We start from the raw sequence: 11,420 nt of genomic DNA on the forward strand, positions 1-11,420 counted from the left end.
TGAATTTGTCTCCCAATGTCTGTTGGAAAGCAGACTGAACCAGGTTTTCCACTAGGATTTTGCCTGTGGTTAGGTCTATTCCGTTTATTTTTATCCCCCAAAAAACTCCCTATTCCTTGCCGATGACAATGCTTGAAAATATGAAGAGTGCTACTAAGTGATGTTGTGTTGGATTTGACCCAAACGTAACGCTTTGTATTTAGGACATGAAGTTAATTTCTTTGCCACATTTTTTTTCCATTTTTACTTTAGGGCCTTTTGCATGTTTTGGAATATTTTATTCTGTGCAGGCTTCCTTCTTTTTACTCTGTCATTTAGATTAGTATTGTGGAATAACTACAATGTTATTGATACATCCATTAAACTGTTTTAAATACACCATTGGCCTCATGGTGTAATCCCTGAACGGTTTCCTTCCTCTCCGGGAACTGAGTTAGGAAGGACGCCTGTATCTTTGTTATGACTGGGTGTATTGATACACCATCCAAAATGTAATTAATAACTTCACCACAGGAAGTGGTAATGGTCGGAGCGGAATAGGTGGCATGGTATCAAATGCATCAGGCACATGGTTGCCATGTGTTTGATGCCATTCCATTGGCTCCATTCCAGACATTATTATGAGCCGTCCTCCCCTCAGCAGCCTCCAGTGAACACCATGCTAACCATGCTCAAAGAAATATATTTTATGTCTTTTTTTTTTGTAAACATTTTTTGAGACCAATCTACCAATAGGTGCTATTTGTGAGGCATTAGAAAACCTCCCTGGTCTTTGTGGTTGAATCTGTGTTTGAAATTCACTGCTCTACTGAGGGATCGTACAGATAATTGCGTGTGTGGGGTTCAGAGATGAGGTAGTCATTCAAAAACCATGTTAAACCCTATTATTGAACATAGAGTGAGTCCATGTAATGTAACTTGTTAAGCACATTTCTACACCTGAACTTATTTAGGCTTTCCATAAAGGGGTTGAACACTTACTCAAGACAAGACATTTCAGCTTTTCATATTTATTTTTTTTGTCAACATTTCTAAAATATAATTACACTTTGACATTATGGGGTATTGTGTGTAGGCCGGTGACACAAAACCTAAATTTAAACCATTTTAAATGCAGGCTTTAACACGACAAACTGTGGAAAAAGTCTAGGGATGTGAATACTTTCTGAAGGCAATAGGTACTTTTCTCATGTTTTGTTCTATCATGAAAAGTTGTCTTGACAAGTTGCTCTCTTTTGAAACAACCAGCAGACAGGATGAACATTTTGTGGCCTGATATATTGGTACCCTTGCACTTTTCTTGAATAATTCATAATTCTGTCTAAAATAAGTTGAAATTGAAAATACATTTGTCTCCACACCTGGTTATTTCTTATTTCCACATTGCAGAACCATTTTTTTGGTTTTGGGGGGGGTCTACAATTTGCAATGGCTGTTTAGCAAATTTTAGAAAATAAAAACAAATAGCATTGACAGAATTATTATCACCCGTTACTAGTACTTGGTTGCACAGCCTTTGGTCAGCATAACTGCCGGCAAATGCTTCTTGTAGACCTCAATGAGCTTCCTGTACCTTTCTACTGGCAATTTTGCTCCCTCTTCAGCTGCAAACTGCTCCCAATTCTTCAATATTTGATGGTTGCCTTTGACCAACTGCTGTTTTCAGATCTCGTCGTAAGTTTTCAATGGGACACAGATCTGGACTCATTGCTGGCCACTCCAGTCTAGTGTTTCTTCTTGAACCATTCCTGGGTGCTTTTTTATGTTCTTGGGTTCGTTGTCCTGCTGGATACCCACGACCTTTGACGGAGACCTAGTTTTTGGACACCGGGTTGAACACTCCACTCCAAAACCCCTTGATAATCTGCTGATTTCATGATGCCTTGAACATGTTCAAGGCCCCCAGTACCAGAGGCATCAAAGCAACCCCACAGCGTTATCGAAACTCTCCCATGTTTGATTGAAGGGAGGAATGGTGTAGGAATGCTTCATTTGGTGATACATTACTGTAGATATTGTTTTTCAATGGGACAAGTAAAACAAATAACTGGAGTTTTTGTTGTTGAAAAGTGAAAGGGTGACAACTGTACCCAGGGATTGCACATACTGTCTAGACAAACCCAGAGGGGTTGCAACTTTTTATGTGTAAGGGGTTGAGACAGCAGAAAAGAGGAAATACATCTGAGATTAGGATGGAGATTAAGAGGTATGGAATAGGTATATAAGGAAGCAGAGCTGAGTGAAAGAGAGCATCTGAAGCAAGGAGAAGCAAGAATAGAGGAAAAAGACGTTGACATTTACATACCTCAAGGTAAAACCCAAATATTTTATTCTGTTATGAGAAAATGCACCTCTCTCTCATTTGTCTCTGAGTGTGCCGGAGTCTGTTTGCGTGCCCCCACAGATCAGAACTCCCAGTTTCATTTAAAAAATACATATAATAACATTGCTCTTTTCCCAACAGCTGAAGAGAAGTGAAGATCCCATGATCCCATGATGAACCCATTCTGGCCATGATGCTACTCGGGGTGTCTGCCATGGTACTCAATGCCCTAAACTCCACCGGTACAGTAGCCTTCCCTCATCATCTCAACACCACAGTGACTGATGTAGATTCTCTCAATAGAAGATATATTTTGAGGGCTGGTTACCCTGACCCAGAATAAGCCTAATCCTGAACTGAAAAGCATGCTCAAATTAGAATAACCATGTAAAGTTCTGTGTCTGTCCACATAAGAAAATATGTACTATAGTATACATGTAAATACTATGGTATTCACTGTAGCGTTGTTGCTGACTTTACTGTAGTATTTACTGTAGTATACTGTTTTATTTACTGTAGTATTTACAGTTAATTGTAGTATATATACTGTAGTAAAATCTGTCGATGTGCCTTTGAGCAAGGCACTTCACCCTAATTCCTCCTGTAAGTCGCTCTTGATAAGGGCGTCTGCTAAATGACTAAAATGTAAATGTATATACTATAGTAATTGACGTAGTGTTTTTGTGGATTGTAGTATACTGTAGTATTTACTGTAGTTTTTGTTTTATTATCTTTGACATAGAAGTCGAGGCTTTCTCCTTCAGGAAACCTACTGGAGAAATAAGAGCTAAGAGCTAATTTTCTATAACCTGTACGGAACACAATATTTGGTATATACTTGGCATGTAGGTTTCTCACTTATGGGTGGAAAAAAATTGCGATATGGGTGAGGGAAATGGGCAGGTTATATGCAAATAAGATAGTGTAGTATTTACTATAGTTTTAAAAAGTGTAGTGTTTTTGCGGAATATACTGTACTATTTACAACAGTGTTTTTTTTGTGTGGATAATAATGTAGTATTTACTATAGTATTCTACAGTATACTACAACATTCTATAGTAAGTACTACACATGCTCGAGGGATGCAACAGTGTGTAGTATAGTATTCTACAGTTTACTATGGGATTCTATAGTAAGTACTGTAATATTCTATAGTAAACTGTAGTTTCTTTTTCATGTGGTTGGGAAACCAGCCCTGTGAGTATATGGACGGAGCCCCTCTCTCATATCCGTCCTTTTAATCTCTCCCTTGTTCTCCCCTTGTTCTTTTAGAACCTAAACGGGTCTCTGGGAAGGTCAAGGCCTTTCTCCCATGTCCTGGCCATTCTACCTGGTATAAACTGGGTGTCACGACTTCCGATAAAGTCGGTACCTCTCCTTGTTCGGGCGGCGTTTGGCGGTCGACGTCGCCAGTCTTCTAGCCATCGCCGCTCCACCTTTCATTGTCCATTTGTTTTGTCTTGTTTTCCCGCACACCTGGTTCACATTCCCTCATCAGACTAAATGTATATTAACGTCTGTTTCCCCCATGTCTGTGTGTGGAATTGTTCTTTGTGTAGGGTGTTACGCTACAGGCTGTCTTGCGCTAGGTTTGCTTCTAACCTAGCGTATTGTATTAAACGATACATCAAAAGCCTCACGCTACAGAAACAGTAGATAGGCTCATGCCGTTCTGGCTTGGACAAGGCTACTTAGCTACTTATATAGCTCAAAAAGGGACTAATAATGAATAAAACAAACTTTTTAATTTGATCTACATCTCAGTCCAAGGGTGATGGAATGATAAGTTGTGCAGCCAAACCAATTACTTTCTGTGTGCCTTGAAACCTGAGCAAAAGAGAGGAACCGAATGGAGGAGAAGAAAAATTGAGTGGGAGGTTTATCATTTAAAGTAGATGACAGATGAGCAGTATAGTAGTATATACTACCTGTCAGATACATTTTGCGTTTCAGCTTTCTCAGACATCATGACACCAGGACCCTGTAAAATGTTAGAAACAACCCACTGCTCAAAGACTAAGCCTTTGTCAGCTAAAAGTTCTCACCATCATAGTCAGTTTCAGTCCGCCCAAAGATTTAATGAAACAACTGATTGTATTAGAAACCTCTAAACACATTGCATTTGAGCAGTGGTGGGAAAAGGACCCAATTTTCATACTTGAGTAAAAGTAAAGATACTTTAAAAGAAAATGACTAAAGTAAAAGTGACCCAGTAAAATTCTACTTGAGTAAAAGTCTAAAAGTATTTGGTTTTAATGTACTTAAGTATCAAAAGTATAAACCATTTATAATGTCTTATATTAAGCAAACCAGACAACATGATTTTCTTGTTTTTTTTAATTTAAGGATAGCCATGGGCACAGTTCAACATTTCAACATTTGTGTTTAGTGAGTCTGCCAGATCAGAGGCAGTAGGGATGACAAGGGATGTTCTCTTGATAAGTGTGTGAATTAGACACTTGTCCTGTCCTACTAAGCATTCAAAATGTAAGGAGTATTTTTGGGTTTCAGGGAAAATGAAAGGAGTAAAAAGTACATTATTTTCTTTAGGAATGTAGTGGAGTAAAAGTATGTTGCCAAAAATATGAATAATAAAGTAAAATACAGATACCTCAGAAAACGACTTAAGTAGTACTTTAAACCACTGCATTTGAGAATCCTATTTGTTTGAGTAGTGTGCCCAAAACAGAGAGCATGCGTGATATTTACTTTGCATGCGTAAACGTTTTTACGCATGCCATTGATCAGAGAGGGAGAGATTATTCTCCCTCTACACAACTGTTGCTCTAATCCTCTTTGAGAGGATATGCTTAGTAAAACTACAGGTTGGAGACGCTGCTGCAGCCATATTGAACAGACATTTTGTAAAAAAATTAAAAAAAACGATTGCTATTTTTTATTTGATTACCATATTCTAATGACCATTTAGCCTACTAAATCTTTTTACAACTAACTTTGAAATTTATTTTCGGACAAATCACTGGATTCATCAGTAGGCTAATAAATTGTAATGGTCTAATTTGGTAACCGTTTAATTAGTGGTTGTAGATTAGAATATCTCTTTTTGATAGTTTAGAGATTGTGACACAGTTTTGAAGATGAAGGACCGATTGGAACAGTTGAAGGCGGTAAGCTTAGTCTTTTTATACACTTGTTCATGTTTTCATGGCCTTGCTTGCTATTAGCTTAACATATAACCGTTGCTAATCATATAGAATGATATAATATGGATGGGGGACGTATCTGATTTACTCGTTTGTTTTTGGGGAAGTATCTGATTTACGTGTCTGTTTTTGCGCACCAGATGCAGTTGGTTCCGGATGAGCGGTTTGACCACAACGTTCGATCAACTGTTGATCCCATTTTCAGGCCTAGAAAAGCATAAATAGTCTAGTTGAACATTGCGCTAATAAACATTATAGTATTAAGTTATTCTTGGAAGTAGGTAGGCCTAATTGGGGTGTGATGATATTTAGGCTGTGCACTTGTTTATTGGTGGTGCTTTACAAATGGAGGTGGGTGGGTAGAGAGAGGGGACCAGAAGGGTTGAGTAAGGAAATATGAAAGGGTTGTTTTCTCCTAATTTCCTGCACCTCTTCCAAGGTCTCAAGGTTATCGATGTACTGGCTATTCATTGTAGTTTATGTGCACCGCAAGCCTTATTCTGTGTGGTAATTTTTTAAACAAAACTTTACAGTGGATTTAAATCACATTGTTTCACTGACGTAAGAACCACTAAAAAAGCCTGTGAGTGTGATTATCTCACCACAAACGCACCACCACAACAACTCTGCTGGCTGTGTGTGTGTCAACAGAAAAGTGATGTGGCTGGGGACGATGTGGAGATTCCAGTGGAGAACCAAGCCTTTATGGATGACTTCTTCGCCCAGGTATTTCTGACCGTACTCCTGATGTGTGTGTGTGCTTGTGCGTGTGTGTTCACCAGTGTGTCATCATTGCCTGTCTCTGTCTCAGATTGAGGAGATTCGCAGCAGCATCGATAAGATAGATGAGAGTGTGGCGCAAGCAAAGAAGCTGTACTCTACCATCCTCTCCGCCCCTACATCAGAGCAGAGTAATCACCATCATTCAATCCCCCTCTCTCTCTCTCTCTCTATGTCCCTCTCTCTCTCTCTTTCTCTCCTGCACTCTCTCGCTCTTCATCTCTTTGTTATCTCACCCCCTTTCTTTCCATTCCATATTGTTCATCCTTTGTGGCTTGTTGATACTTCTATGTTACAACCTCTCTTCTTTTCTCCTTTCTCTGTGTTCATCCAGAGACGCAAGATGATTTGGAGGCAGTCACCAACGACATCAAGAAAGCAGCCGGCACCGCTCGCAACAAACTAAAGAGTAAGTCCTTCCCTTTAAATATTAAATGCACCATATCTTACCCACAGTCTTTCTGACGACCAACCGTATTCTGACGACCAACACAACAGTCATCAAATTGTATAAATGTAGTTTTCCTGTCAAGATAAGGTGTTTTTTCAATGCCGTGGACGGCAATACCATAGTAGTTATTGTTGTTGTTGTCGATGGCCGTAATCATGGTAACGGTTGCATGTTCCCATCCCTGGCAGGTATCGAGAAGCAACTTGAGACAAACACAGATGAACGGTCGTCAGCAGACATGAGGATTCGGAAGTCTCAGGTAACCCTTTAAGAAACAAACTAACCTCAACCAAACCCTTAACGCTATCGGTTTGCACGTCAGTCATGTCCCCATCGTTGTTCCTGTTGGAGACCGGGGTTGGAGACTCGGGTTTCATTCCCACTGGTTACCATAACAACCTCTTTACCCATCTTCACCTTTTCCCAGCATGCCATCCTGGCCAAGAAGTTTGTGGAGGTGATGACCAAGTACAACGAGGCTCAGACGGACTTTAGAGACAAGAGCAAAGGCCGCATCGCGCGGCAGCTGGAGATCAGTGAGTCTGATGCCAGTCGTAGAGACAAGATACCTGGTATAACTAGGGCCAGGATTTTTGTTCCTGGACAAGTCAATTGTCAGGAAAAAATCCAGGCCCAAGTTGCATTAAGTTGAAGACGGGAGTGCATGTTTCAACCTATCACAGACAGACTCAAGCAAATACAGTGCTCTTTACCAGTGCAAATACTTGGAAAATACTTTCAAATACTTTGAGTGTTTGCTTGAATCTGCCTGGAGTTGGGCAGGGTTGCAGTTTTGTTCATTTTCTATTCTGGTTTATTAAGCCAGGCAAGCGCTAACAGACACAGATAAAGTATTTGAAGTATTTGTTAAGTATTTGAAACCCAGATCTGCTTTTGATGGCATGTATTAGTTTATTCTATGCCAGCATTAAGGGCCTGTTATATGTTATTAACTTGTTATTAAGCCTTTCAAACATGTTATTAACCCTTTCATACATGTTATTAACCCTTTTCTGTGAAATCTCCATTCCACAGCGGGAAAAACAACAACCGACGAGGAGCTGGAGGAGATGTTGGAGGGAGGGAACGCAGCCGTCTTCACCGCAGGGGTAATTCTGTCTGTGTGTGTGTGTGTGTGTGTGTGTGTGTGTGTGTGTGTGTGTGTGTGTGTGTGTGTGTGTGTGTGTGTGTGTGTGTGTGTGTGTGTACAAGCGGGAAAGCTTGTGTGTGTGTGTACAAGCGGGAAGCTTGTGAGTGTGTGTGTACAAGCGAGAAAGCTTGTGAGTGTGTGTGTACAAGCGAGAATGCTTGTGATTGTGTGTGTGTACAAGCGAGAATGCTTGTGAGTGTGGGTGTGTACAAGCAAAAATGCTTGTGAGTGTATGTTTGTTCGTGCATGCTTGCGAGTGTGTGTGTTAAACCGTTGTGTATATCTTCTCCTATGTGTGTGTGTTAAACCGTTGTGTATATCGTTTCCTATGTGTGTGTGTTAAACCGTTGTGTGTATACTCTCCTATGTGTGTGTTAAACCGTTGTGTATATCTTCTCCTATGTGTGGGTGTTAAACCGTTGTGTATATCTTCTCCTATGTGTGGGTGTTAAACCGTTGTGTATATCTTCTCCTATGTGTGGGTGTTAAACCATTGTGTATATCCTCTCCTATGTGTTTTGTAGATCATGGAGTCGGGCATATCGAAGCAGGCGTTGAATGAGATTGAGGCGCGGCACAAAGACATTGTGAGGCTGGAGAGCAGCATCAAAGAGCTTCATGACATGTTCGTGGACATTGCTATGCTGGTGGAGAACCAGGTAACCCTTCACACCTTTTAGTGTGCATCCCAAATGGCACCCTATTCCCTACATAGTGCACTGCTTTTGACCGCTGTTTGTGTGTGCCTCTCCCAACACTCCGCTCCGCCCACCCCCTTCAAAGGGCGGTATGATTGACAAGATTGAGAGCAACATGGACCAATCGGTGGGCTTCGTAGAGCGGGCGGTTGCAGACACCAAGAAAGCAGCCAAATTTCAGCAGGAGGCCCGTAGGGTGAGTGGGGCTGAAACCATAGAATTAGAATGAGTAGAATGGCCGTCCCCATTCAGGTCAATGATGCCATAATAGGTGATTCTATTTCTACGGCTGAAACGTCCTGTTTATAGGTCCACTTCAGTCCGGACCATAGACCTATTACCTATCACCTTGGTTCATACAGGAGAAGGGATACATTGGCTTTGTCCCAAATGGCACCCTATTACCTTCATAGTGCATTGCTTTTGAAAGTACTGCACTATACAGGAAAGTACTGCACTATACAGGGAAAAGGGTGCCATTTGGGACGCACCCTAAATCTACTGTCTTGCTACAGGGGGTTCAGCATTCTCACTGATGCAAAGAATCTCTTAAAACTTCAGAACCTGCAATGACACATTTAGTCTCGAAATACTTATCTTGGGTTATGTTTTCTCTATGCTCAGGTCAATTTTCCCTTTCGTTTTTCTGAGTTTTTTCTCGTTCTGTTTCTTCTCTCCCTTCCCTTCATTGTTTCTTTATATTTCTTCCTCCTCCACTTCCTCCTCTGTGTCCTCTTCCTCTCTCGCATCCTCTGTCTTTCTTTAATACTTTCATTCTGTCTTCCGCCCTTTAGAAGCAGATGATGATCATGTGTTGCTGTGTCATTCTCTGTGTCATCGGAGGGTCCTTCCTCTACAGCTTTATCAAATAGGAAATACCATCCGGGTAAAACTGGTTGTAAAACTGAGATGTTCAAAACTCCAATCTTACACTTTTAAATCATGCATTGATGCAGAAGGATGTTAGCCTGGTCACAAATCTGTTTGTACTCTTGCAAACTCCATTCCTGTCTGTGTCAAGCCAAACATGTGTGGCATGATGATGAGTGACAAGGAGTTGGCATGATAGCACAAAGAGCTGGCACTCAGGCTAAAAGGATGCAGATGTGTGTAAAAGATTTCCAGGTGTGATCAGGGCCTGTATTTATAAAGCCTTTCAAAGTATGAGTGCAGATCTGGGATCAGTTGAACCTTTTAGATCACAATGAATAAGATTTACATGGACAACCGGGGCACGATCCTAGATCAGCACTCCTACTCTGAGATGCTTTATGAATACGGGACCAGATTAGATAACGTTAGATCCAGGTTATTCTTAGTCTTTGTCCCACATGGCATCCTATTCCCTTTGTAGTACATAGGGAATAGGGTGCCATTTGGGATGTAGATTTAGGCTGTATTATTGGCCTCAACGTGATAATCACTTGTGACTCTGGCCTCAGGTGAAGTTGAAGAGGAGTGTCCCAGATTACCCCCAGTTGAACCTGGGTGGATGGATCAACAGTGGACACTGTCTGTCAAGAGATACATACAGCGCTACTCAGAGGAGATGCACCTCAGTCCGACTAAAGGCCTTCCACCCTACATTGTCTTTTTCTTCTCTCTCTCTCTCTTTCACACACACACTCTCTGTCCCCCTCTTTTCCCTCTCTCTCTCGTTTTTCTTTTCAGGCATGCTTCCCCCCACAGCTCCTTTTCCCACTTCAAGGATTTGTGTCAATTAGCTTTGGTAGTGTGCTTCCTTAATAATCTAGGCGAAAGACAGGTGAACGTTAACACTGTGTAATCATGTCAAGTAACCTAAAGATATTGGTAAACAAAATAATATGATGATAAAACGATGATTAAAAAACTATACCATTTCTCACTGCCCTACTGACAGCTAGTAATCAAAATGACCCCAAAATGGCCCGCTTTTATGTTGTTATTGTATTATTGTGTGTTGAAGTTATTGCATAATATTTCACCCACGCGTTTCATTTTTTATCCTACATGTGTGTCGATGCATGTACCACCAGGGGGCATGCCTGTGTCAAACTGTCACATGCACTCTCTCTAGAAATGATGTGTATAAACCCTGGATGACTGTCAGGGGGCGCTGTATTGAAGCCACCGTGCAGCCATCTTGGTAATCCTTAAAACTTCAGCCATCTTGGTAAGAGTTAAAAATATTTTGGTAGCTATAGAAATGGATTTGTTAATGTCTACATTCGTTTTTGACACTTAAAAAAAAAATGAAATACACTTTAATGCATACTTTTAAATTATATTATGTGAGCTAAACATTTTTTTTAAATGGGGAGAGTACTAATGTTACTGTCACCACTACAACAACAAAAATACTTAAATACATGTAATTTTGTCCTTGAAATACTGTAGAATTCCATTAATTCCTATGGAGGACTGCACCTTCAAGGGAATGCCAATATGGCCGACCGGTGGTTTCAAAGCATTTCATTGGCCAATACATAGCAATAACAGTCCAGGGTTTATTTATGTAAGTCATTGCTCTATCCTATCTAATAATAGATAAGATAGTATTTTTGTTGTGATGTGAGCAAGCAAGCAGTATCAAGTGAATAGCCAATATATGTGTTTGTGTCTTCAGTCGCATACGTTTGTAGTGATTTTGTAGGCATTTATATGGAAAATGTTATCTGATCAAAATGTAAGGTCAGATTTCAGTTTTAGTAGCCTTTCCCGTCTGTTGACAAAGAATAAAATAAAAAAAGATTCGCCCTTTGCCAAGTGTTTTTATTTGTAAGTTTTCATTATTCAATTATTTTAAACTGCTTTGAAAAATAGAAAATAAAACGAAACGGCTTGCCTTTGACATCTCTCGCCGTCTGTATA

The 11,420-nt window shown here is 40.4% G+C and overlaps 1 protein-coding gene across 3 annotated transcripts; it reads left to right on the forward strand.

Annotated features, from left to right (window-relative positions):
- Window positions 1-2,262: 2,262 nt before the first annotated feature.
- On the forward strand, window positions 2,263-11,303 carry LOC139566890 (syntaxin-3-like). Of its 3 annotated transcripts, XM_071388243.1 has the most exons (13): window positions 2,263-2,311; window positions 2,465-2,565; window positions 3,597-5,452; window positions 6,140-6,214; window positions 6,300-6,399; window positions 6,603-6,677; window positions 6,908-6,978; window positions 7,147-7,255; window positions 7,755-7,828; window positions 8,394-8,528; window positions 8,653-8,763; window positions 9,362-9,453; window positions 10,010-10,119. In XM_071388243.1, exons 3-12 carry the CDS (start codon window positions 5,423-5,425, stop codon window positions 9,437-9,439), a joined length of 858 nt encoding a protein of 285 aa, XP_071244344.1. In that variant the 5' UTR covers window positions 2,263-2,311; window positions 2,465-2,565; window positions 3,597-5,422; the 3' UTR covers window positions 9,440-9,453; window positions 10,010-10,119. The 3 variants fall into 3 exon arrangements, with proteins under 3 accessions (XP_071244344.1, XP_071244343.1, XP_071244345.1); XM_071388242.1 differs by lacking the exons at window positions 2,263-2,311; window positions 2,465-2,565; window positions 9,362-9,453 and having other exon boundaries at window positions 4,974-5,452; window positions 10,010-11,303; XM_071388244.1 differs by lacking the exons at window positions 2,263-2,311; window positions 2,465-2,565; window positions 6,300-6,399; window positions 9,362-9,453 and having other exon boundaries at window positions 5,432-5,452; window positions 10,010-11,303.
- The last annotated feature ends 117 nt before the right edge of the window (window positions 11,304-11,420 follow it).

This window comes from Salvelinus alpinus, chromosome 39 (assembly GCF_045679555.1).
Source record: "Salvelinus alpinus chromosome 39, SLU_Salpinus.1, whole genome shotgun sequence".
Classification (NCBI taxonomy): Eukaryota; Metazoa; Chordata; class Actinopteri; order Salmoniformes; family Salmonidae; genus Salvelinus; species Salvelinus alpinus.

What these genes read in the sequence shown, in the direction of transcription:
- LOC139566890 (XM_071388242.1), top strand. Translation starts at nt 5,423, where the DNA reads ATGAAGGACCGATTGGAACAGTTGAAGGCG. An exon ending in CGCCCCTACATCAGAGCAGA is followed by an intron (nt 6,400 to 6,602) that starts GTAATCACCATC and finishes GTGTTCATCCAG; the next exon opens with AGACGCAAGATGATTTGGAG. An exon ending in CGCTCGCAACAAACTAAAGA is followed by an intron (nt 6,678 to 6,907) that starts GTAAGTCCTTCC and finishes CATCCCTGGCAG; the next exon opens with GTATCGAGAAGCAACTTGAG.